This window comes from Marmota flaviventris, chromosome 17 (assembly GCF_047511675.1).
Source record: "Marmota flaviventris isolate mMarFla1 chromosome 17, mMarFla1.hap1, whole genome shotgun sequence".
Lineage (NCBI taxonomy): Eukaryota > Metazoa > Chordata > Mammalia > Rodentia > Sciuridae > Marmota > Marmota flaviventris.
The window spans coordinates 62,541,426-62,568,599 of record NC_092514.1 but is presented as its reverse complement, the minus strand read 5'-3'; the positions used below and the strand labels follow the sequence as shown (position 1 = coordinate 62,568,599).

The window sequence follows — 27,174 nt, the reverse complement described above, 5'->3', positions numbered from 1 at the left end:
AGCACCACAGGGTTCAATCCCCAGTACCTCTCTAGTCCTAGAATTTTTTAAAGCTAAAAGAGAAGTAATAGATTATCAGCCACATTCATCCTTTTCATTTTATTGCTAAAGAGACTAAAGTTTTGTTTCTTTAATGGCAGAACCAGGAACACCTACTTTGTAAACTGCACTGTGATTAGAAGGTAAAAAAAAGTAGCAAGTGAAGCCACTAGAAAACAATATAAGATACCTAATAATCAATATGATGCTGTGTGGTATGGCAAAGGCAAAAGGAACTTAGAAAAACTTTTGAGAACTAACGGTGTCCAATCACCTTATGGATTAGTAGACAGAGGGTAGAAACCAACAAAACCATTAGGGAAAAAAACTGTGGGATTAAAAGCTATAAATCAAAGTAGTAACCCCTGTCTTCACAACGCCTTCACATCAGGTTTCACACTCACCTTTAATAGAACTGGGAGCTTTTATCAGCTTCTGTAGAGACACTGTTCTTTTTGCTTAAAGACAAGATTAAGAGTCAAGATGGGGGTGGGGGGCTGGGGTTGTGGCTCAGCAGTAGAGCGCTCGCCTAGCATGTGCAAGGCCCTGGGTTTGATCCTCAGCACCACATAAAATAAATAAGTGAAATAAAGGTATTGTGTCCAACTACAACTAAAAAAAATTAAAAAAAAAAGAGTCAAGATCATATAAATTTCTGAAGTTACAGAAAGTGAAATAGGAGGGGTATAGTTTATCTTATTTTCTCCCCAGAGAGTGGGAAACTGAAGAAAATGTTGAAATTATCTTAATTCATATTTCTTCTTTTGCCTCCTTAATGTATTAAACTCCAAAAGCAAAAAAATTAAAAGCACTAGAATCAGAATTGAAATCAAGACTATTCATTTATCATTTATTCATTTTTTGCCCTTCAAAATGTGAGGTAGTTTTTTAAACATGATGAGATTAACTCTTAGGAGAAAGATGATGGACATAACAGCCTGGTTTCTTATATCTGGTTTGGTTTGGTCTAGCCAGAGAAGCCAACTCTGTACTATTTTAAAAACAAGAAAAATTTGTGGTAGGTTATGAAAGCATGAAAAATGTTTAGTGATACCTTTAGGTTATGGAGGCTATACAAGGTAATATATCACGCAGAAAGTAGTACACATAAAGTAGAAATATCCTCTTTATTGAGGGAAGGTTAATTCAAATATGAGCACATATAGTTTGTAGAATTAAGAAAAACCTATCAAATGCCTTTTATATCCCTTTGTCTGATCTCTCCTCCCACACATTTTCTTCTCCCTATTGTTTGATTCTTCTCCCTTCCTAGAGAGTAGTTTGCTAGAGGTACCCTATGTCATTCTTAGACACTGCATGTAGCACCATTCTGGTTGAGAATGTGACATAGATAATTTCTTTTTAAGACAAGAATCAGACTTTATTTTTTACACTTATTTTTTTTCTAAATGTATATTAGAGTTTCTCTATATCTCTTATAAGTGTAGTTTTGTAAATTCTCGAGTAGAACTTTGTAATCCATGTACCTCTGAAGTCTGGGAGGAGTTCTGAATGTTCAGTATCAAAAGACAGAAATATTAGCAGGTCTTGAGGTTGTACATATGTTGATATAGGTATTTCTGTTATCATTCTCAGGTAACTGAAATCTATACTCTTTTTTTCTTAGAAATACAAATGATACATTAGAAATTGGGGAAAAAGTTACTTAAGTGTGAAAATATCATTGTACTTATGTCTAGTCCAAGTATCTGGGATTACAGGTTTGTGCTACTATGCCCGACTTGTTTGTCTTTCTGAATAATATTTTTTTTGAACTTGAAAAATATAAGTATAGGTACCCAGAATTGAAGTTTGTTTTTTCTTATTAAAATTCATTTTATGTATACTCACATAAAGTTCCTTAAATCAATCTTAAATTCTTTTTTGAAACACAATGAGACTTTTGGAGACATATCACAATTTTTTTTTTTGTCATACTTGTTGGGAAATGTAGGCATAGAGAGCAAATAAAAATTACTTAAGAATAAAGCACAGGTTGAGGTTCTGTGTCTATGAGAAGAGGGCCAAAGACAAGCTTTACTTTGTCTCCTCTTACCAATTTCGTAGCATAATGTTCAAAACTCGCATTCATTCTTTTCTATACAAGCACAGAACATAAACACATAAGGGAAGTGTATAAGGGAAAGTTTATGGTGATAAAATTATGGATTATCATTGGAGGGTAGAATTATTAAAATTTTCCTTTTTTATTCATTCTCTAAATAAAGAAAAATTTTTAATATTTACTTTTGTAATCTAGAAAACACATATAAATTAAACATAGCATCAGACTATCAATTTTAAGTTGTATCATGAATTTTCACTCACGTCTAAACTTCTTCAGGCCCTCCATTATTGAATTCACGGTAACCTTCCCATTTCCTGCAAAACATTTTGATTCACATAAAAACTCATAAAAGTTGATAAAAACTGTTAAGTTATAAAAAGTAGCAGTGGGCTGAAACTTACTCCATGAATTTGCTTTGGAATTTGGAATCCTTTTTCCTTTAGGTGAGTGTGATGAAAAAGAGGATAACTTTTTTCAGGGAGACAAACATCTCTAGTCTTTTTTAAAAAAATTAGGTACTGGGGATTGAACCTAGGGCCTCAGGAATGCTAGGCCACTCAGTCCCAGCCCTTTTGAAAATTTTTATTCTGAGGACAGAAAAGGACCCTGGATGGCACTCTTAAGAATTCTAAGGGGGTGTTGAGGTACAGGAACCTGAAGCTGCTGCCCCTTGTTCTGCTTTCACACTGTCTCTTCTCCCAGCTCCTCCCAGACCCCAGGAGCCAGGCCATAGCTCTTACCACTAGCTGCTTCCCATGAAGCAGTATGCTTTGGCTATGCTCTGATGTCAACTTATTACCAAAAAAGCTGGGGGCCCCAGCCTGGTGATGAGCCCTTCTCAGCCCACCCAGTCAGGGTGCTCCCCACCTGCAGGCAGAAGGCAACACCTGTCTGCTACCATCAGCCCCTTCCAGTACCCATCTGCCCTTCTCAGCCCTTCCCTGCTTAGCCTTTCCCTGCTCTGTCCTATCTGGGGGACTGTACTCAGGGATGGGCTGGTAGGGTTGCACCTAGCCTCCTTGGTAAGCAGAGACTCAAGAAACCTCTAGGGTCCTGTTTTGTGATTGTATGATCCCAGGAGGGTACAGAGGCCCATTGGGTGTCTGAATAAAAAGGAAAGGGAGGGAGGGCCATATTTCTGTAGTTCTGCTCTGCTGATATGGAGGGCAGCTGCCCACCCCCACTCCACTCCACACCTTGGGCTCCTGAGTTGGCAGATTAAGCATTTTATAAATACATGTTTTGAATTTATCAAAGAGAGAGAGAGAGAGAGAGAGAGAGAGAGAGAGAGAGAGAGAGAGAGAGAGAGAGGATTCTGATAAGAAAGTAATTTTTAAAAAATGTGTGGAAATGAGTAAATTTGATGATGGAAACTGTGGGAGGAAGGCAGGCTAGTTGGGGAAAGGACTAGGAGGAGGAGGGATAGTTTCAGGCACATTGTAGGACAAGTAGACTTATTTTTAAGTTCTTCAAAATATTGTATGCTTTTGTCTTGAGAGTTAACAGCATTCACCTCTTTCTCCCTCACTTTTTTTCAGAACTCTAACCATATTTCACTTTGTTCCTTCCCAGCAACAAAACGTGAGGCTGGAGCTTGAGGAACAGAAAATGAATAAAAATTCCCCGAAGTTATGAATGGTTGTAGAATCTGTAAGGATAAGGCATCGATTATTCAATTTGAAGCAGTTTCAGTAAAATCAGCTACCCATCCAGGATTGAGTTAGGAAGTGTTGGGATTAGACAGTGTCCTGTTGAGTTACAGCAACATGTAGAAGGAATGCAAAGCAGAGACTGAAGATTCTTTCAAAGTAGGAAACCCAAACTATTAATGAATAAGCATTATTCAGTATCTACTAAAATAAGATTGATGCCCAATTTACCCCATTCAAGGGATGATATCATCTCAGCAAACTGAAGGGTTTATGCACCTTCTTTGGGGGTGGGGGATAGTTTTCTAGGGAGGGTACAAGATATCTGTGGAACTTTCAACTTGGTCTGTGTGGTTGAAGCTGAACACACACAGAGGAATGGAAGGAGGCTGGTGGTATTATCACGAAGACCTTGAGGCAAGTGGAACATTTTTGAAAGGTTTAAAACTATGGCATGATCATATTTAGGTTTTAGAAAATACCCTGGGGCTGAGCATGGCAGTGTACACTTGGAGCAACTTGGGAGGCTGAGGAAGGGGGATCACAAGTTCAAAGCCAGCCTTGGCAATTTAGGGAGATTCTGTCTCAAAATAAAAAGGGCTGGGGATGCAACTCATTGATAAAGCACCCCTGGGTTCAATTTCTAGTACCAAAAACAAAACAAAACAAAAAATAACAAAATCACCTTGGGTGCAGAATGGATTGGAAAGAAGCATGAAAGCATGATTGGGAGCAGGGAGATTAACAGAAAGGCCACCACAGTCAATTAGGCAAGAGATAATATTGGTCAGTATTAGGATTCAGGATGTAGGCAAGAAAAGTAGGCAAAAAATGTTTATGAGCATGAATTAACAGAACTTGATGAATGAATGTGAGAAACTGAGAGGAGAAAGCAAAGATAAGGCCTTAAGATTTTGGCTTGAGCAGTTGAATATATGTCCATTAATTGAAAAAGGAAACACAGGAGGAATTTTTTAGAAAGAGTAGATAATCCAGAAATATCAGAGATTGGTTTTCCTGTTCTCAAGGAGCTAGAAGCATATACAAAATAACAAAGTATAAGACAGAATATTCTGAGTTTCTAATGAGAAGAACTGATAAAACCCTATAAGAGTTCAGAGAAGGGAGGTGGAAGTATAGCTCAGTGGTAGTGTCTACCTACCATGCATGAGACCCTGGATTCAACTCCAGTAACTCAGGGGAGGGGAAGTAGTTTAGAGAAGGGAGAGTTGACTTCTGACCAGGGGATGGCTGGATCGGTGGATTGATTGATTTATCTTTCTATTTATTTATTGGTACTGGGGATTGAATCTAGGGGTGCCTTACCACTGAGCTATATCCCAAGTTCTTTTTATATTTTATTTTGAGACAGGGTCTTGCTAAGTTGTTAAGGCTAGCCTTAAACTTGTGATTCTCCTATTTCAGCTTCCTGAGTTGCAGGGATTACAGGCATGCACCATTGTGCCTGGTATCTTAGATAATTTTTTTATTTTTTGTATTGGAACAACAACAAGAAAGTGGTAGAAGTTAAAATGTAGTTATATAATATAAGGGCCAGTGGGTTAGCCATGTAACTAGACTCAATAAACAATATTAAAAATCTCAATAAACAAATAAAAAAAAAATCAACCAACCCCAAACTCCTCTTCCTCCTGTATGTCCCTCTCTAATATTTATTTTTCTTTTCTTTTGTACCAGGGATTGAACCCAGAGGTGCTTAATCACTGAGGCACATCCCCAGTCCCTGGCTTGGAATTTGTGATTCTCCTGCCTCAGCCTCCCAAGTCACTGGGATTACAGGCATGTGCCACCATGCCCAGCTCATTTTTATTTTCTTATGTCAACCACTTTATTACTTTCCCTTATTTTTTTTTGGACTGGAATCATTCCCTTAGGGAAAAATTAGCATATTGGTTGTACTTATGATTTTAGAAAATAAAAGTCCAGGCAAAACCTTAATATATTATCTGTTTTCTTCACCTTTTAGATCCTTAGTAGGCAAAATGTGGTCCGTGGACTACCATCCCTGGCATCACTTGGGAGTTTATTAGAAAGGCAGAACCTCAGGTTCTACAGTGAACCTGGATCAAAATCTGCATGTTAACAAGATGATGAGATGATTTATATGCACATTCAAATTTGAGAACCACTGCACTAGGTGATGTAAAAGTAAGGATCATTTTGAGGATCTTCTATAGAAGATACCAAAAATGTACTTTTAGGAAGAAAATATAATTTTATACACCCCCCCCCCACACATATCTCACCATTAAATGTCAAGAGAGGCATCAGATCCTTCATTTCTCCTTCGGTGAGCTCAATCCCCTCACTTGCTAAAAGGTTGTCTAAGTTCTCGACATCAATCACCTCTCCTTAAAAAAGGTGAGAAATGAGTTGCAGAAATATTATGGAACTATTTATTACGATCAAAAATACTAACTGTGTTTATATATACCATCACCCACGTGCAACCAGAATTAATAGGAGAGTCAGAAAAAGGTCCTGTCTTTAATTCTGTTTTAGAGGATCATAAATTGGCTACAAAAAAGAAAAGTACACTGATGGTAAGAATTGACTGGTAGGTTGTTGCAAAATCCCTGCCAAGTTAAGCTACTTATAGAAATTTAGTTTTACTCTCTCCCTTCCCTTTATCCCATGTAAATACTGAACTTTTTCCTATACACCTATTCTATTTATAATTTTTTTGAGACAAAGTCTCCCGGTATGGCCCATGTTACCTATGTTGCCTTTGTTGTCAAACTGGCCTTAAACTTGTGATTCTCTTGCCTCACCCTCCCATACTACAGGTATGTGCCACTGTACCCAGCAATTCATATCCATTTTGAAAATTTAAATTTTATTTATTTAAAACTATATTTGCCTATAGTTTGCTTCTCTGGTCACTATGTATTCCAGGAATTTTATTAATCTCAATACAATCAGAATGCATTATTTTCTCATGTATTATATAAATAATGTAATAACAATAAAGAAAATATAATAATGTAAAAGGGGAAAGTATAATTCTACTACCCTATCATAATTTTTTTTAGTTGTTCATACCCCATTCTGGTCTTGAAAATAAGATTGTACTTTTGTAATGTGAAATTTTAATATGTGTACAATTTTGTATTTTGCTTTTCCAACCTAAAACTATTCCTTTATAAACATGTTTCCAGGCTGCCACATAATTTTCACAGTTGGTATTTCAACACATTCTGCCCCATTAAACCGAATACCATGGCTTATGTAGTAATTTCCATATGGTTAGATATTTCTAACCTTTTTCAGTTTTCTTACTAATATGAGAATGAAAGTCTTTGGGCAGAATTTTTTTCTTTTACTCAGTAAAATTAATTCCATAGGATGAATTTCTAGTGGGGAAAAGGGTACAAGAAGTTTTGTGGTTCTTGACATTGAAGTCTTTGGAGAAAATTTCAGAGAATATCATGGACATCAATATATAAATATAAATTTGTGATTGTTTTCTCAGTTCAACAGCATCCCACAAAAATGGAACATAAGTTATACGAAAGGTTATGGGAAATATTTTTTTCTACTATTAATTGCAAAGTATTAAGATGCTATTTATAAGATTTTTTTCTATCATAGCTGGAAACTCACCCTTGACATAACTGACTGTATCCATCAGATCATTCAGATCAACTGTTCCATTATCTGTAAAGCAAGGGAAATATATCCTTAAGACTCAGATAAGCCGATTTTACTGAAACTCACAAAATTTGAACTGTTTTAAGTTCTAAAATTACAAAGATCAGAAGAATTCATTGATCTTTTTTGTAATTTTCCTCAGAATTTTATGGGCCTATCCTCAGGGATACTGTTATCTTAGAAAAAAATTCTTTTAGTCTATAATGAATCATCATCATCATCTTGCAGTATGAGGGGTTGAACCCAGGGCCTCACACTTGCTAGGCAAATGCTCTACCATTAAGCTATATCCTCATATATATGAATCATTATTATATCTTCCTTTTTTCTTTATTTAGAGACCATCAGAATTGTTTAAAACAAGTGATTGATTATGTTAAACGAAAGGAGACAGGGTAAATAAGCCTGACCCTACATATTTTTATTTCATATTTATGGAGCACCTTCTATGTTGCTTCCATGTGCTCTTTGCACTTTGTTAGGCCTTGAAGGTACAAAAATAAGTAAGTTGACCAAATTCTTGTTTTCAGGGAATGTACAATCTAGTGAGGAAAGCAAAAAACAAAATGTTTAAAAAAAAGAATACAATTTGAGGCTCTGTTAAAATGGTATAAAATAGGTGCTAGGCATACACCTATAATCCCAGCTACTCAGGAGACTGAGGCAGGATGATCACAAGTTTGAGGCCAGCCTGTTAGTAAAACTCTGTCTAAAAAAAAAAAAAAAAGGAAAGAAAGAAAAGGAACCGGGGAGGTATTCAGTGGTAGAGTTGTTCTAAGTTCAATCCCAATACTGCAAAATAAAATAAAATGTAATAAAGAATAATAAAAGATAGGATTGTATCAAATGGACAGATCAGGGATGGCCTCTCTGAGAAGAGTCCATTTGGATTGAGGCCTGAATGATGGGAAGAATATTCCAAGAAGAGTATGTGCAATATCCTAAGATGGGAATGAATTTGACATGATGAAGAATCAGAAAGAAGGCCTGTGTGAAAGGGGCCAAATCAAGCAGTTCTTGCTAAGTTGCCTGGGCTGGCCTTGATTCTCCTGCCTCAGCCTCCCCATAAACTGGGATTACAATGTATGCCACTGCACTCAGCCTAAAGTTTGATTTTTAAGATTCAAAGTTTGATTTTTTTCCAGTTGCAATGAAATGTCATTGGATGCCTTGAAGAAGGGGAGTAACTTGACCTGATTCAACTGTCAAAAGTTATCACTCTGGCTTTTGTGTATAGGATTAGGAAACTGGGGAAATGGAGAGAGATTGAGAAGATTATTTCAGGAAAATAATCTTGCAGTATGAGGGGTTGAACCCAGGAAGGAGAGGAAGGTGGCTTAAGCTATGGTTTCAGCAGTGGAGATAGATTCAGGGTATGTTTTTCAGGTAGGGTCTAGATTTGAATGTGGGATATACAGGAAAAAGAACTCAAGAATGAAACTCTCCCCCTATTCACTAAACAACAGGATGAATGCATGCCTTTACTGCACTAGGTAGGGTTTGAGACTTTCCTGGGGAATTGTAAATGCAATTGAATAGGTGGTACCTTTTAGAAATCCAAGGGGGAAATACCAAATAGCTAGTTTGATATGCCATTCCTGGCTTAGGGAGATTGAGCTAGAGAAATATATTTACTTGATTAGTTTGGAAAAGTTATCTGGCCCAAGAGGACTGGATGCAATCTTCTAGGAAGAGGGTAGACAAAGATGCCATAAACACACACTGGAGAAAAGATAGCCTTTTCAACAAATGGGTTTGGGAAAATTGGAAATCCATATGTAGCAGAATGAAACTGAACCCCTATCTCTCACCCTGCACTAAACTCAGAGTAGATCAAAGACCTAGGCAACTACTAGAAGAAAATGTAGGCACAAAACTTCATCATGTTGGCTTAGGAAGTGACTTCCTCAACAAGACTTCTAAAGCAAAAGAAGTAAAATCAAGAATCAATAAATGGGAGGATATCAGACTAAAAAGCTTCTTTTCAGCAAAGGAAACAAGAATGTGAAGAGAGAGCCTATAGAATGGGAGAAAATCTTTGCCACCTGTACCCCAGATAGAGCATTAATCTCCAGGATATATAAATAACTCAAAAAAATTTAACACACACACACACACAAAAACAACAACAACAACAACCCCCCCCAAAAAAAAAAAACCCCCACAAATAACCCAATCAATAAATGGGCAAAGGACCTAAACAGACACTTAACAGTCGAAATACAAATGGGCCACAAATGTATGAAAAAATGTTCAACATCTGTATCAATTAGAAAAATACAAATTAAAACTACACTGAGATTCCTTTTCACTCTAGTCAGAATGACAACAATCAAGAATACATGTAACAATAAATGTTGGCGCGGATGTGGGGAAAAGAGCACACTTATACAGTGGGACTACTCTGGAAAGCTCTATGGAGATTCTTTAGAAAATTTGGAATGGAACCACTATTTGACCCAGTTAACCCACTCCTTGGTATACCCAAAGGACTTAAAATCAGCATACTATGGTGACCCAGCCACATCAATGTTTATAGCTGCTCAAATCACAATAGCTAAGCTATGGAACCAACCTAGGTGTCCTTCAACAGATGAATGGATAAAGAAAATGCAGTATTTATACACAATGGAATATTATTCAACCATAAAAAGAATGACTTTATGACTTCTGCCGGTAAATGGATGGAGTTGGAGACTTATGCTAAGTGAAATAAGCCAATTCCATAAAACCAAAGGTCAAATGTTCTCTTTGATATGTGGATGCTAACACATAATAAGGGTGGTGGAAGGGAAGAAGAGAATTTCATTAGATAAAGGGAATGAAGGGAAGGGACAGAGAACAGGAATAAAAAAGACAGTAGAATGAATCTGACATAACTTTTCTATGCACATATATGAATATACCACAGTGAATCTCCACATCATGTACAATCACAAGACTGGGATCCTAATTAGAATGAAATGTATTCCATGTCTGTATAAACATGTCAAAATATACTCTACTGTCATGTATAACTAAAAAGAACAAAAAAAATCCCCATGCCATTTGTTAAATTTTATTTAAAGCACACAAAGCAACACTTGCTTATCCTTTTAACATCTGGAAAATAAAGTAAGATGCTTTTTAAAAGTCATACAAAGAAAAAAAAAAAGGCAGCCATGGATTGATTCCTGGGGTATTTAATTATTTAGAGATCTTGTAGGGGAGGAAGAATCAGAAAATGGAGAAGAAGCTGTTAGTAAGGGAAAAAGAAAGCCAGGTGAATATAGACTTTGAAGGTACAAAGAAAAAAATGTTTTAGTAAAGAGAGGGTAGCCACTTAAGTCAACTGCTGCCAAGATGTCAGATGAAATAAGAACAGGCAGTCAATTATGAATCTTGTCAAGAATCAGGTAGGTCATCGGTGATCTTTTTTTTTATTTTTAGGTGGATACAATATCTTTATTTTATTTTAATGTGATGCTTAGGATCAAACCCAGTGCCTCATGCATGCCAGATGAGCACTCTACCCCTGAGTCACAACCCCAGCTCATCTTTGGTGACCTTTTTGAGAGCTGGTTCAGTGGTGTGGTGGGGATGAAAACCTGATTAGAACGTGCTGAAGAGTGGAAGGTGAGGAAGTGGAGACAGTGAGTAATGGCAGCTTTTTAAAAACAACTCTCTTGCAGACAGGAACTAAGAGGAGTAATGGCTGATAGGGAGCAAGTGTGATAGAAAAGCATATCTGCATGTCAATGGAAATATCTAGAGAGCTACAGCAGAGGGGGAGAAATCAATGATGCTGGAGAGAAAGGGAGAATATTCTACTAGTATAAGTCTTTGAGAAGACAAGAGGAATGGGTTCTAGAGCACAAGTAGAAAGGTTGACCCACATGGGAACAGTAAATCTTTTCCTTTTATAGCAAGACAAAAGGCGGGGTGTGTGGGCAGGGATACAGGAAGGCTCACAGAAACGGAGGTAGAAGAATGAGGAAATTTTCACCTAACTGTATCTAGTTTTTCTATGAAGTCTGAAAGTGGAGGTGAGGAGTTATTGGAAATTTGAACAGAAAAGGTGTAGGGCTGTCTCTGAGAGTAAGAAAGTGAATTTATTTAGAACATTTAGTAGTATATCCCTTGGCAATGTTAAGGGCTGGCTTGAAATCTGTGGCCATTATATGAAGTGGTTATTTTATTTTATTTATTTATTTTTGGTACAAGGGATTGAACCCAGAGGTGCTTAACCACTGAGCCACATCCCAACCCTTTTTATTTTTTATTTTGAGACAGGGTCTCACTAAGTTGCTTAGGGCCTTGCTAATTTGCGGAGGCTGGCTTTGCGATCTTCCCGCCTCAGCCTCCCAGGATGCAGGGATTACAGGTGTGTGCCACCATGCCCAGCCTAAAGTGAGTTCTATCAGCATGGTTTTAAAATTTTCTCTAGCAATGTTAACCTGTTCAAGGGTAAGCACAGAATAAGGAGATTGCTGGGGTTTTGCCAAGCAAGTTTGAAAAGAGTTTTGAGAGTTTGTGAAGTTATATGATGTTAAGCATGGAATCTAATTTGAGGAAGAAAGGCAATGAAGACATGGTGGTGAAGGGTTGTTGAACAATGGGTCATAGTGGCTGGAGAGAAGCTGAGGTTGGTGTTCTGTCCTCTGTTCTGCTGTAGTACATTTCATTAGCACCAGTGGTATCATATTCAATAGGTAAATGGAACAGTGTCATAGTAATGTGGAAAGTGTGTGGATTCATTCATAATTTTTCCTAATTAAGAGAAGTAGGATTATAAACTTCAGCAAGAAAAAAAATCCTGGGTTGGCCACAGCAGGAGTCAAGACTATTTTATTTTAATAAAATAAACAAACAAAAAAAAATAAGTGCCAGTGATGTAGGTGTTGGGGAACCAGGTTCACTTGGATGAGTTCTGCTTCATCTACATTATCTAAGAGTGGTAAGCAAGTGTTTCAACATTTTTTTAGGGTGTATATGTTTATACAAACTTTTTTGGGGGTATTAGGGATTTGCCGCAGTCTGGCTGGGCACAAATCACGAGCCACTGAAGCAGGAACAAACTTTATTTTTAAACTGCAGGAAAACACTTCACACAACTCCCGGGGAATCCTCCCGAACGCGCCACGAGGCTTGTCCAGGAACCCCCAGCCGGAAAATCTCTCCCGGAAATACCTCCTCCTGCACTTCCCCAACCAATGGGAACTCTCGGGGAATCCCCGGAAATCCCCACGAGAACTCCAAAATAGTGCGAGAACTCAAAAGTTGCGGCAGAGGCGGATAGTAATGCCTCGCCTGTCAATCAATACTGTTGGCAAAATGCCAGGGGCCATACAGACTCAGCCGTGGCTCTCAGCAGGGATTCAACTCAGAGGTGCTTGATCAATGAGGTACATCTCCAGACTTTTTTTATTTTTTATTTTTGAGATAGGATCTCACTAAATTGCTGAAGCCACCTTGAACCTTCAATCTTCCTACCTCAGCCTCCCAAATCACTGGATTACAGGTGTGTACCACTGCACCCAGCTACATGCATTTTTAAATTGCCATTCTGAGCTATTTGCTTGTGCTGTTCAAACTTCCTCAGAGAATATCAATTGCTACTTTTGTTAGTGCTATGGTTACCGTGTGGCATAAACTTTTGAATGTGGTTACAGAATTTCCCCCATAAGCTTAATTATTTCAGTGGAGAGATTTATAGAATGAGAGGTTTTTAGGAGTTGCTATCGTTTTATGGTAGAAATGTCTGCACAGGAAGTGAACTGGGAGGATGTAGAGAGTGGGTATGTAAAAGAGATTTTGGAAGTGATAAAGTAATAGGTGAGGACAAGGTCTAGGTCATTACCATACGAGTGGAAGTTAAAGATAAAAGGGAGAAAAAGATGATTGAAATTAAAGAGGTAAGTGTCAGATCAGGCGAGGCTGGTAGCAACCAAAGGAGGCAGATTTAAAAAGGCCTCTGAACGAGGCTTTATTGAGGTATCACTCCCAGGCGGAACTCGATTAGACCCACAGAGTGGACAGGAGAAGGGTCTGAGAAGAAACGGCGTGGGAGCTCCACCGGACTGGGATTTTATGGGGCTCACGGCAGGAAGGGAAGGGCTTGGGACAGTAAAGGGGATTTTTAGGGTCCCTTATCCTGCTGGAGTTGGTCAGGGGAGCTGGCTGAACTCCAGGATTGGCCAGGGGCTCCTGCTGATTGACAGGCATTAGTTAGGAGATCCTGCTGATTGACAGGTGTTTCTGACAGGGCCTGATTGATGTTACTTTCCTTCCCCTGGCTTCTTTGTTCTAAGACACCGCCACCGGACTTAACAGTAAGTAATAGGAAGTATAGATGATCTACATTAGTTCTTAACCTGGGATCCATGTACTCTATTTTGAGGGAATTCTGGAAGTCCTTGAACTTGAATGGGAAAAAAATCCATCTTTATTTTCATTAATTCTGAACTTGAATTTAGCATCATTTTCTTCAATTATTAATTTAGACATCAAGCCATGGTAGTAGTAGCAGAACCTGTACTTTGATACTAATGTAAACCACTGACACTTTCATATTGTAGTATCATTATTGCAAATATGTTGAAATGATGTTTATATTCATCAATACTTTAAGATTCTAAGAATTATTTGACCTGCAACTAGAACTTGTTAAGTGTTTTAACAAGTGCTAACAATTATATTTTAAATGTTTGATAAACTGTATTTTAATATGTTTTTTATAATCTTATGTATTTTATTTTATGCATTTTGAAACATTATACTCAAGTGTTTTATTCATTAGATTTTCATAGGGGTCCCTGGAACAGTAAAGTTGAAAACCCCATATGTATATGGAAGGTACTGAAATTTCTGAGAGAAAGAACAGGAGGATTTAATCCAGGGACAATTTCCACTCAGCTATATCCCCGGCCCTTTTTGTTTTTTATTTTGAGACAGGATCTCACTAAGTTCTTGTTAAGCCTTGTTAAGCTGCTGAGGCTGGTCTTGAAACTGTGATCCTACTGTCTCAGCTTTCTGAGCTGCTGGGATTACAAGTGTGTGCCACTAAGCCCTTAGTGCTATGTTTCTTGTAAAATGTCCTAAATTGTGTCTTGTCTTATTTATAAAAAGTTATAATTAATAAACATTTATCTCTGTTAGGACTTATATTTTCATTGTAGGCAAAATTTGTTCATAGATCATGGAATTTCCTTTTCTTCTTTCTCTGTTCTTCAATATCTTTTATATCTTTCTCATCATCACTAACATTTACTGAGTATTCTGGACTACAGTGGGCGCTTTACATGTATTATCTATATTATTTTCAGAGGCAAGAAGTGACCATTAAGAAGAGAACCATTAAGTTCAACTCCCCTTTTTATGTATGAAGGAAGTAAGATTAAGTAGGGTTGAATTATTTGTCAGCAAGTTTGTGGCAGAACATGGATGGTGATTCAGCACAAAGAAATACTATATGCTACAGATAAGGGATGTAGTGGATTCACTTGAAAAAAGGGAAGATCTTTTTTCTCCCTATTTACTGCAAGATGACCCCCCCATGCCACTTTTTATTGGTGCATCATAGTCATTCATATTGATGAGATTTATTGTTACATATTTGTACCTGCCTACAAAACAAAACTTTTTTTTTAATATTTATTTTTTAGTTGTAGTTGGACACAATACCTTTATTTCACTTATTTATTTTTATGTGGTGCTGAGGATTGAACCTAGGTCTCCCACATGCAAGGCGATTGCTCTACTGCTGAGCCACAACCCCAGCTCTACAAAACAACTTTTATAAAAAGATGTATAACAATGGAAATACTTACTCAAACTAGATACCCTCACAAGAACTAGATATTGTCAGGCTTATTAATTTTTGCTAGTTCAAGGAGTGAAAATAGTTCTGAATCATGTTTTATTTGTATTTTATATTTTCATGATTATTGGTGAAATTAAACATCTTTTCATATGTTATTGGGCATTTACATTACATTTCCTTTTCTACAGTCACCTATTTGCATATTTGCCTATTTCATATTCTGTTTCTTACCAATATGCAAAACCTTTTTCTACATTAGGGATATTAGGTCTTTTTCTTGCAACCCTTCTCTCCTAGTTCATCATCTGACTTTTGACTCCCTTAATTTTTCTCTTAAATTTCCCTTCAATTCATTCTTTTAAAAAATTTTTAGTTGTAGATGGACATGATACCTTTATTTTGTTTATTTATTTTTATATGGTGCTGGGGATTGAACCCAGTGCCTCACACATGCTAGGTGAGTGTTGTACCACTAAGCCACAACCCCAGAACCACTTCAATTTATTCTCTTAGTTCCTTAGGTATGCAGCACTTTCAGGCATGGCTGAGTCCTGCAAATAGCATCCCAGACTTCCATTTTTAAAGGCATTTTTAAAGATGGTGTTTTTCATGACTCAGGAGTAAGTCTTCCTATTTTCATTTATTTCCTTGTAATACTAAAAAGTTTTCTTTCACCTGTTCTAATAGGAGAGCTAATGTTTCTGTGAAGAGCAAATTGATGTCCATAATACTCACCATCAGTTGATAGTTCAGTCATTAGTTCCCAAAGTTCTTCATCTTTGATTTTAATTCCCATGTTTTCCAAAAGAGATTCCACTTTTTTGATTTTGACTCGTGGGCCTTAGGAAGAAAGAGAATGGAATAAGAACATGAGTATCATTGCCTAAGAATGAAAAATACTGGGGTTTGGGGTGTGGCTCAGTGGTAGAGCACTTGCCTAGCATGTGGGTTCGATTCTCAGCACCTCATATATAAATAAATGGATAAATGGATAAAACAAAGGTCCATCAACATCTAAAAGAATATTTTTTAAAAAGAATGAAAAATGCTAATCATGGTCATACATCAAAAATCCTAATTGGAGGATAAAGCAAAAAGCATAAAAAATTGTGTGTGTGTATGTGTGTGTGTGTAGATTTAGATACAGTTGTTAGTAATAGGGGAAAAAATTGAGAAAGATACCACTGAATTGCTAATGGTATCTGTCTTCATGGGGAGAGATGAGATTGGTAGTGGTTAGGGGATGTTTACCCAGTTCTTTTTACCAGTTTTCAAGTGGTTAGAGTTATCACTTTCATGTATTTTAAAATATATTTTCAAAGTAAAGGAATAATTGTTTGCACAAAGTTAGTATATGAAGTAGAAGTAGGACATTCCCCTTTAATACTGATCTGGGTTTGTTTATTGTGAGTAGATAGGAGTAGGCAACTCCTGGTTAAAACAACAGCCAGTCTATACAAGTAAAACAGTGTCAAAAATTTCCTACAGTAATGCAATACTTTACTTATAATCCCCAAATTCTGTGCACCCAAAGAAGACTCATAAGTTATGTGTCATAACAATGGAAAATAGTGCAGAAAGCAAAGTTGAACATCTGAAAGAAATTTCTAAGCAGAAGTTTTCTTTTTTTAAAAAACTTGCTCTTTCACCAGTAAGGTGAAACTTGCTCACTCACCAGTAAGGGCTTTCACACCTTTTAGCAATCCATTCTTATATATCTTTCCACCACCTGTAAGATAAGACACTATTCAGAATATAGGTTAAGTGATGGGAAGACTAACAAAGACTGCACAAAGACAACACAACATCCTTAATTTTGTGGGAAAACACCGAACAACTTTCTGATTTGTTTGGAAGTTCATTCTCTTTTTACCTTCATGTGAGAATTAAACCAAAGATAAAGTAAGCGCTTTCTGTTATTAATGTACTCATTGATTAAATTAAAAAGTCTTAATTTCCTGTTTCTTGCTTTTTCCTTCCTTCTCTTACTTCCCTGACTTCCCTCTTCTTGTAAATGACTTAGATTAGGCAATGCCCCCAGGACTACAGAAAAATTTGTATTTGATAGTGGAGACTAGTGAAAGAGGTTGCCAGCTTCCAGTATTAAAATATAAATCACCTGCTGAGCACGATAGTGCATGCCTATAGTCCCAGCGATTCAGGAGGATATCAAGTTTGAGGCTAGCCTTGGCAATTTAGCAGGACTCTATCTCAAAATAAAATGTAAAAAAAAGGACTGGGGATGTAGCTCAGCGTAGATGTCTTTGGGTTCAATTCCCAGTGCCAATCAACCAATCAGTCAATCAATAAAATATAAGTGACAAAAACAGGAAACAAGATTTCTTCTAGTGCAAGAATTGTGCTTTCTAAATGGGTTTTACTGGACAAACACATAACATAACTCATAAGTTTTCACATCCAAGTTCCAAAAGCCTATCTTCAAAGAGTGTGCTAAATACTTACTGTTAGTGGGCAGAGTTTCCAGCAGCTTCTTTTGCTCCTCATTGGTGAGTATCAGCCCCATTTTCCTCAGCACTTTGCCCAGATCACTGACATCAGCCTTCTCTTCTTTAGAAAGACAGGAATTGTTAACATGGAGAATTTTTTTCAATAGCCTAATGATTTCAAATTATGAAAAAGATTACCTATGTGACATTCTCCCTAATTACAGGAGCAAATTTACAATAAAACTTGTCAAATTACACAGATTAAAGGACATGTGATTGTGCAGTTAGAAAGAAAGTCTATACTTTAAAGTCAAGAGAAAGAAAAGTCCATATAATTCCAGACACAAGTCAAATACCATCATATCACCTGAATTATGAGGTCTTTTTGTAGTAACTATACTACAAAAGCTTCACCTTGATATTGAAAGTACTGAGTTATATTTTGTTTGTTTAAACAGCAGTGATGTGGAAATACTATTATTCACAATGCTACATAATATAGCTTTGTATAGGAAAAAATCCAAAATCAAACAATAGGTTTATGAAACAAACATTTTGCTATTAAATTTTAGAGGAATCAATTTAGCATGTCATAAATAGCCTGAAGAGAATATGACTGTTTTTACAAATCCTGTTCTTTCCGATAAAGCATTCAGGTCTTAGTTAACCCTAACTTCTCACTTACCTGTAAAAGTTTTTGCTGCATCCATCACCACTTTTAAACCAACACTTTTGTTCTCTGTAAGAAAATATAATTCAGGCAGAGACCAAATCTTAGACTCAGAAAAGTGACATGAAAAATGTAATTTGTAATGTAAAGGGTTACAGTTCAGCTGTTTTTCAAAATTTTCTCTAGTAACTCTTTTAACTCAAACAAGAAACAGAGGGAAGAAAAAATCAAGATGTTAATTTATTAATTTTGTTACTGTGGATTCAACCCAGGGATGCTTTACCATTGAGCTATATGCCCTGTCCTTTCCATTTTTTGAGACAGGGTTTTACTAAGTTGCTGAGGGTCTTGCTGAGTTGCTGAGGCTGGCCTTCCACAAATGATCCTCCTTCCTTAGCCTCCTAAATCACTGGGATTACAGGCATGTACCATTGTGCCCTGCTCAAGATATAAATTTAAAGTGAACTTTCATTTAACTAATACCATTTTGAGATAGAGAAGTTTAACAGTAGTTCCTTTTAATAGGCTTCTTCCTCTTTTAGACTCATAAGAAGAGCATGTTTCAATAGACAAGATTGAATTTGAAATCTGAAAGTCATTTATTTACATAAGCAGCTAACCCTTAAACCATAACAGTATGAGTCACACTCTTTAAATTTTGCATATGTTCCCTATCTCTACCCCTTAAGACTTTAAGCTATTTAAGACTTGGAATCATGCCTTAATTTTCTTTATACCACTAGATAGAAATTTTTCACTTTAGTTCAGTGTTTTGCATTAGTTTAGCTAGTTTGTAGCTAGTTTGTACTAGCTAAACAAATGAAAGAATGCAAGTGGTACAATAGACTGTTGGATTAGAAAGAAAAAGTCATTTAAGCCAAACATGGTGATGTACATCTGTAATCCCAGTTATTTGGGAGGTTGAGGCAGGAGGATCTCAAGTTCAAGACCAGCCTCAAAAGTGTAGCAAGAGTCTGTCTCAAAATATATAATAAAAGAAAGACTGGGGACATAGTGGTAGCATACAGTACTTCTTAAAAAAAAAAAAAAAAAAAAGAGGGAAAGAGAGAGAGAAAAGAAGAAAATATTGTCATCAAAAAAAATTCAAGGGCTCTTAAAAATACCTTCTGGCAACAATACCTTCTCCAGTAGGGAGCATTTGAGGACTCCTTAGATAATATCATAAATAAAAAATACATATTATATATTTTTTTTTATTAAGGAAAATGAGCCAGACAAAATTATGGATAATTACAGTCTTGTTAAGCCCAGGGGAAATGAAGTTTTTTTTTTTTTTTTTTTTTTTTTTTTTAAATATTTTTAGTTGTAGATGAACACAATAGCTTTTATTTATTTATTTTTATGTGGTGTTGAGGATAGAACCCATTGCCTCACAGGTGCTAGGCCAGCACTCTGCCACTGAGATACAACCCCATCCCTGAGAGTGAAGTTTTAACTACAAGCTGTTTTCTATGTTAGCATGAAAGATGCCAGAAGGTAGTAGTGGCCCTGATTTAGGAGAGAAAAACTATTTATTCTGGATTGGCCTATTCTGGTTCTAGTGAAAGATATGCTGTCTGTGTCTCTGATGGAAATTGGCTCTGGGTTAGAATCCAACTACTCTCTAATAAGGAAATCTTAGCTTGAGGCTAATTCCTTAATATTTTCTTCCTAATGAATTATGCTAGTTTTGACAATTTATCCAGCTAAATTGATCTAATTGAGTCATCACTGCAATTTTATCTTATTAAAAAAGGTATACATGAGAAAGAAGGAAGGAAGGGAAGAAGGAGAGAAAATAGATAAAGCAAATATGACAAAAAGATAGCATTTGTTAACTCTGGCTATTGGGCACCTGATGTTTGTATTGCTTTTATGTATGTTTGAAATATTTCATTAGTTTTTCAAGAAGATTGGAAAATAAGTTTACTTTCAGAAGCCCACCCATGGAAGCCCTAAGATTCCTCCCAGGTACAGTGGTATCTGAAATACTTAACCATCAATTGGCAGATGGTTTAGTAGGTCCTCATATTCCTCTTCCTCAAGCTCGAGTTCCAAATTCTCCAGAAGTGTTTCCAGCTTACTGACATGGACTCTTTTTCCTTAGGATATAAGAAATACAAGTAAATTCAAGAAGATGCTAGCTTTGAGAGGAGGCATCACCCTAAGTGGAGAGTAAAACATTGGCTACTTAGATGAACCCAGAAAGTCAGTGTCAGAGTTGAGAAAATGCTCCCTCAGCACTGAGCTATAACTTTGAATTGAAGTGAAGATCCTGGATGTGATAAAGGAAAAATTAGACAAATCTCATGAATTGTAATAAAGATAACCAACCTAAATGGAAGCAAAACTTAAAAACTACTAACAATGATTTTCTCAAATATAATTATACCCAAAGAAGAATGATTGGTTAAGACACATATTTTCAGAATCAGGAAAGTAGTAGAATAGTAGAATAGTATAATTCTAATAAGTGAGAAATAAAAAAAAGCAAGGCACAATCATTGTAGCTGCTGTTTTCATGATTCTTACCCTTGAGGGGCTTCAAACCATCCAGTAATCTTTTAATATACACTGTGCCATCTGCTGTAAAATGTAATAAAATACAAGTCAAAAGGAGGATAAGAGACTACAATTTTGTAAGATGTTTTATATGATCATCTACAAAATATTATTCTATTTTACCCTCAATAATAGAGGATAAGGACTGCTGTCAATATGGTCAGTCTAGCCCCTTGCTGAAACACATGGCAGTAGCTGATGTGTATTACAAACAGGCACACATGGGTGTTTTTTTCTCCTGCTGACTTCTTGTTCTCTTCTTTTGTTGCACTTTGACCCCCCATCTTTTCCTCTTTTCCCTGTCTCTACTGTGGGCCCATGAGGTGTACTTATATGTTTAGCTCAAAAGGTAACCCCATTGCAGAGATGGTTTAGAAACAGTTATCAACTTGAATAGTAATAAAACAATATTTAAATAAAAATTAAAGAAATGTTTTCTTCCTCTAAACAAACTCTATAAATGGAGGTGAAATGTAATTGAAACAGAGAATAGGTAGTCATCTACTAGCCCAATCTGTCCTCTAGTGTCCTGTCTTTCCCCAGAGGTCTCCATTTTGGGGTGGGAGTGTCTGGAGTGTTGAAGGAGCCCTCAGTGCCTGCCATCTCTCTCTCTCCCATAGTCTCCCTTACAGTCTGTTTTCATCTTCTTCCTGCTTTCTCAGAACCAAAGTACTAACAAAGAAGCAATTCTTACAACTGGCTCTCTGAGAGATCAAACTGGGGGCAATGTCAGACACAATGAAGTTGCCATAGTCTTAAGTTATTCGAGGAGAATTCCAATGGATATGGAACATTTGCTGTCCAGTTGGCTACTTCTGCCTTCAGGGTCACTAGCCCCTTTGGCAATGTGCAGGTTTGCTCTTACCTGGGGGACAACTGGGGACAGAAACTATGGGGCTAGGTAAGGATGTCTGTATGGAGGTCCCTGAGATCAAGCAGGAGGTACAGGTGAGCACTGGCTGGCTTCTAGGGTTTATGGGTGAGCCTAGGCAAGTGTCCAGGAGGAAGAACTTTTGAGGGGCTGACGGGTTGTGTCAGTGACCAATCAGAACAGATAATGACAGGCCCATGAGCCTGGAGGCCCTCTGACCTCAGGTGTTTACCTTTTTAAAAAAAAAAAAAAAAAATTTAATATAGTTGGATTTGGGGGAGGTAGAAAATTTTGCATGGGAGAGATTGAAGGTGCAGGGTACATAATGGGGGATATTTAGCTGTGTCACTATGAAAATATTTAGAAGGGGTCACTGGTTGAATGCAAAAGAGAGAAGTTTCTCACTTCTAAATTAAAATAAAAATAACAAGAACAGCATTTCTAATGCCAGTACTACATTATTTTCCCTTAGGGTATTCCTCAGAGTTCTCACCAGAAGCCCACAACATCACATTTCCCTGAACATCAGGGTGGTATGCTAAATACTCACTAGAGATGGGCAGAGTTTTTAACAGTTTCAACTGTTCTTTTTCAGTGATCCGGATTCCCATGTTTCCCAGCACATTTTTTAGGTCACTAGTTTCAACCTTTTTTCCTTTGAAGAGATGGGAATGTTTCAGATGAGCATATTAAGGGATTTAGTTATTCCAAATTATGAATAATATAATGAAATACAGCATTATTTTTAACTTCAGAATTAAGTTTAATACATGAGCCAACTTCATTTACATAGAGTTATTTTGAAATTCAGTATGTGAAAGAATTCTTTTAATTCAAATAAGATTATACTTTGTGTATGGCATACAGTATGTGGCATTATGTTAGAGTAGTAGGAATGAACTAAGATAGATGGCATAAAGAATTTACATGATTCAGGGGTTAGAGTTGTAGCTCAGGGGTACAGCAGTTGCCTAGCATGTGTGAGGCACTGGGCTTGATACTCAGTACCACATAAAATAAATAAAACAAAGGTATAAAAAAAGAATTTACATAATTTTACCTTAAAGTAACAACTCTGTTATTACTCCATGGCCTGAATTAAAGGAATAACTATTCATAATAACCATAATATCCTGATGTAAAAACTTCACATTGAAATTTACTGTGTTCATCTATATTTTGGTTCTTTGAACACCAGTGAAACAAACACTACTGAACCAGATATTGAATAAGTTAGTACTTCTCTTTTGAGAGTGTCCATACTTATCCTAAATTTTTAATAATCTGAATTGTTGTTAGTAAGACAAAATTATCAATTAATAGACAAAAGAGTAGAATGAATTTGTAACACTAATTGCTGGAGGGAGTTACCTACTGCTACAAAAAGGCAATTCTGTTTTTTGTTTTTTTTTGTACTGGAGATTGAACTCAAGAGCACTTGACCACTGAGCCACATTCCCAGCCCTATTTTTTTTATTTTTTATTTAGAGACAGGGTCTTAATGAGTTGTTTAGTACCTCTCTTTAACTGAGGCTGGCTTTGAACTTGTGATTCTCCTGTCTCAGCCTCCTGAGCCACTGGGATTACAGATGTACACCACCATGCCATGCCTGGCAAAAGGCAATTCTCTATAAAGATTTACATCTCAATTTTGTAATATCTTATATAAATTTTTACTTACCCATAAAATGTTTTGCTGCATCCATCAACACATCTAACTCAACCTTTTCATCTTCTGTAAGAAAATTCAGAACTTGGATTCAGAGATGAAGATCGTGAGATACAAAATTCTTAAATTAAAATATGGTATATGGAATTACAGAAATTTTTATGCTTTACCTTAGAATTATTATTATTATTATTATTAATTCACAGGAACATGTAGAAAAGAAGTTTTAAGCTCTATTAACATATCCATTCAACTAATATAACTTCTTTTTTTTTCTATAAGTTATTAGCTGTTAAACATCTTTAGAGCATTATGGTGTGTGAGATTTTGCCTGTTTGAAGTTAGCTCCATTCCATAGTCAATCTTTCTCTTTTCAGACCTAATTCTTTTGCACCATGTAGAAGGTTGAGGCATATCAGAGTAGTGGTTCTCAAAGTGTGGTCCATGGATCTCTGAAGCCACTCAATACCCTTTGCCTTTTTCAAAGTGTTGGCATTTGCACTGATGGTGCAAAAGCAAAGGTGAGTAAAACTGCTGGCATCTTTGCATGAATCAAGGCAGTGACAATCAGCTGTACTGGCAGTCACTGTGTTCTTCATTGTATATAATTGTAAATACTTAAAATAATGTCAGTCACTTAAGAACATCATTGATAAAGCAGTTGTTCCATGGCTCAGCATATAAGCAGTGGGAGTACTGCTTCTCAGCAAGATGAGTGAAAGAGGAATTTCATTAAAATTCAATATTGGACAGTGTTTTAGAGACTCTGAAACTTGGGTGCATTAAACAAAGAACAAAAAAAGAGTACATTGGATCCATCTGGGAGTGGTAGTGGCAGCAAGGATTTACCATAGAGGGGAGGGATAGCACAGAAACACAGGGGTCAGATTTGGCAGGGCAAACCCTGTAGATAAGAAAAGCAGCCTGGGGCTGGGGTTGTGGCTCTGTGGTAGAGTGCTTGCCCTGCACATGTGAGGCACTGTGTTCCATCCTCAGCATCACATTAAATAAATAAATTAATAAAACAAAGATATTGTGTCCATGTTAAACTAAAAAAATAAAAATAAAAAAGAAAGAAAGAAAAGCAGCTTGAAATGAGCTGATCCAGAGGGTGCACAGTGAACTGGTGTTTGGAAAATGTTCTGTTTCTCAACTGGCAAGTGGAGAGTTGAGGCAGAAACCATCTTTGGGGAGCCACGCTGCAGCAGGAGCCCAGGAGATTGTAGCAAACATTGCTATACTTCCCTAGCAAGTGCCTAATATGTGGCTTCAGGTGTACCTAGAAGAACCTGAGAATATACCCAGGGGATTCAAGTCAGGAAACAAAAGAGAGCCCAACTTGCTTTTCCTTTGACTAGCTGAAGAATGCTGGGAAACTGAACCAGGAGGTGTGAATATACTCAGGGACTAAGCCAGAAAGGCTATATTCATGGGCAGCAGAGTGTGTGGATGCTTGGCTCCCCTGCCCTGTGAGTAGAATTCTTGGAAGACTCATGAGATTCAGACTACCAGCAGAGATCAGCATTTGCTAGCATTAGGAATATGTTGATCTAATCTCTCCAGAGCAAATACCACCCAAAAAAATTGTTAAACAGGCCTGATTAGAACTAAGCCCCAATTGCCAGAACTCCCCTCATAGAACTCTGCAGCAGCCCTACCTTGGGAGTGCCTTGATCTGGTCTATGAAACTCCAATCTGCAGTACTTCTCATTACATATTTATACTATTAAGAAGGGAAGCTAAGAGCTAGTTCAACTAGCTCCAGTTTTAGGATACACCAACTGGCAGCTTGGTGGGCAACACAAGAACAGGAAGAGGTTAACAACCCCCAGCCTTTCTTTCTTTCTTTTTTTTTAGTTGAACATGGGCATAATATCTTTGTTTTACTAATTTATTTATTTTATGTGATGCTGAGGATGGAACACAGTGCCTTACGTGTGCTGGGCAAATGCTCTACCACAGAGCCACACACACATGCTCTCTCTCTCCTTCTCTCAGTACATAGTCCAAGAAAAAAATAGAAAGAAGGAAAGTTGGGCATATGCAATGATCATCCATTCTTGTTGACTGTTTTGATCACCTCAGTGAAAAATGATTCTTTTACTTTTCACTAAGGATCTTTTTTCTTTTTTTTTTTTTTTTTTTTTTTGTGTGTGTGTGATGTGTTCTTGCTGTACTGATTGGTCCATGGACATATATAGAATATACATATTTCTTTGTTTTTCTCATTTTTAGCATTTTTTTTAACAATAGTTATTTTTCCTTGCTTTATATTTTGAGGGCTGGCTTTCGGTCTGTTTTGGTTTTGTTTGTTTCTCTTTCTCTTCTTTCTTCCACTTCACCTTCTCTTTCCCTTACTTTGTTTTTCCTATTATTTCTCCTTCTTTATCATCATCACTTGCTCCATTTCTTTTGAATCTGTTCATATTTTGAACATTCCCCTCTTCTACCTTCCTATTACATTTCCTTTTCTCTTAATGAATTGAATTTTTACCATATTTTGGTACTATTTGGTTTTTATAAATCCTGTCCCCACCATTTATATTGTAAAAATTATTAGTGCTATGGATGACATAGCTGACACCTTCTGTTTACTTTAATGCCAGTTCTAGTTCACAGTTATGTATTATTTTTAATGTTGGCAGTTGCTGACTCCACAATTCCTGTTTTTATGGTGGTGTTGTAGATGTCATAGTATGCACCAGGTATTTATTTTAATGCAGCATTTGGTTTGCATTGGTTGTTGCTGTTGTGTGTTTTTTTCTTTTCTGTGAGGTTCTGGGAAGCTATGTGGACATTATAAGTTCACAAGGTAGAGACTGCTTCTAAACAAAAGAAGAGAGTGTACTTTTTTGTTCCACACACAAATTAATGATGCTCAAACTTCAGCTATTGCTTTAATACAAAGAAGAGACAAAGACACTAATGACCAGGTCCCTAATAGGAATAGCTAAGGGTGGGCCCTTGGGTCCCACTCATGGACATAACTCCTACAGCAAAAACATGAAATTAACACAAAGTCTGTGGATATCACACCTATGAGGGGGTCTTGATCTATATCACTCTAGGATACTTTGGCAAGAAAAGGCAGTGCCCTAAAAAGGCCCACACAGATGCATAAAAGTCAACACAGAATACGGTAAATGTGAAAAAAACCATAAGGTAACATTATCCTTCATAAAATTCAGAATTCACCAGCAACTGATTACAAAGGTACTGAAGAGGATGAAATATCAAATAATGAATTTAAGAGAATGATTATAATCTCAGAACTGGACGACAATGTGATCAGCCTTGAACATTCAGACAGTATTAAAGTGAATAAAATAAATAACCATGATCAGGATATACAACAACTCTGGAACAACATTAAGAGACCAAATTTAAGAATCATTGGAATTGAAAAGAGTTGTGAGATGCAGACTACTGGAATGGATAACCACTTCAGGGAAATAATAACAGAAAATCTTCTAAGCCTTTAGAGTGAAATGGACATCAGATACAGGAAGTGTTTAGAACCCCAAATAGACAAGAATAAAAAAGAACCTCTTCACCACATATCAAAATTAAAATGCCTAACATACAAAACAAAAATAGAATTTAAAAGCCTCAAGAGAAAAATGTTTGGTCACATTTAGAGGCAAACCAATCAGAATTATTTTCAATTTCATAGCACTAACTTTAAAAGCCAGAGGGCTTGGAATGATGTGTTCTAAGTCCTGAAAG

At 36.7% G+C, this 27,174-nt stretch overlaps 1 protein-coding gene across 15 annotated transcripts in view; it reads right to left on the bottom strand.

Annotated features, from left to right (window-relative positions):
- Efcab3 (EF-hand calcium binding domain 3) overlaps nt 1–27,174 on the bottom strand; it is a 107,242-nt gene that overhangs the window by 48,088 nt on the left and 31,980 nt on the right. For 5 of the 15 annotated variants that reach the window (XM_071603940.1, XM_071603950.1, XM_071603947.1 and 2 more), the window contains 12 exons: nt 23,461–23,514; nt 22,330–22,434; nt 20,879–20,932; nt 20,344–20,448; nt 18,362–18,415; nt 17,693–17,797; nt 16,905–16,973; nt 15,965–16,069; nt 7,381–7,434; nt 6,024–6,128; nt 2,368–2,421; nt 444–497 (listed from right to left, as the gene is read on the bottom strand). In XM_071603940.1, the coding sequence (XP_071460041.1) occupies nt 444–497; nt 2,368–2,421; nt 6,024–6,128; nt 7,381–7,434; nt 15,965–16,069; nt 16,905–16,973; nt 17,693–17,797; nt 18,362–18,415; nt 20,344–20,448; nt 20,879–20,932; nt 22,330–22,434; nt 23,461–23,514 (918 nt within the window). The remainder of the gene's footprint in view (nt 1–443; nt 498–2,367; nt 2,422–6,023; nt 6,129–7,380; nt 7,435–15,964; nt 16,070–16,904; nt 16,974–17,692; nt 17,798–18,361; nt 18,416–20,343; nt 20,449–20,878; nt 20,933–22,329; nt 22,435–23,460; nt 23,515–27,174) is intronic. The other 10 variants (XM_071603943.1, XM_071603944.1, XM_071603942.1 and 7 more) reach the window with 10 other exon arrangements.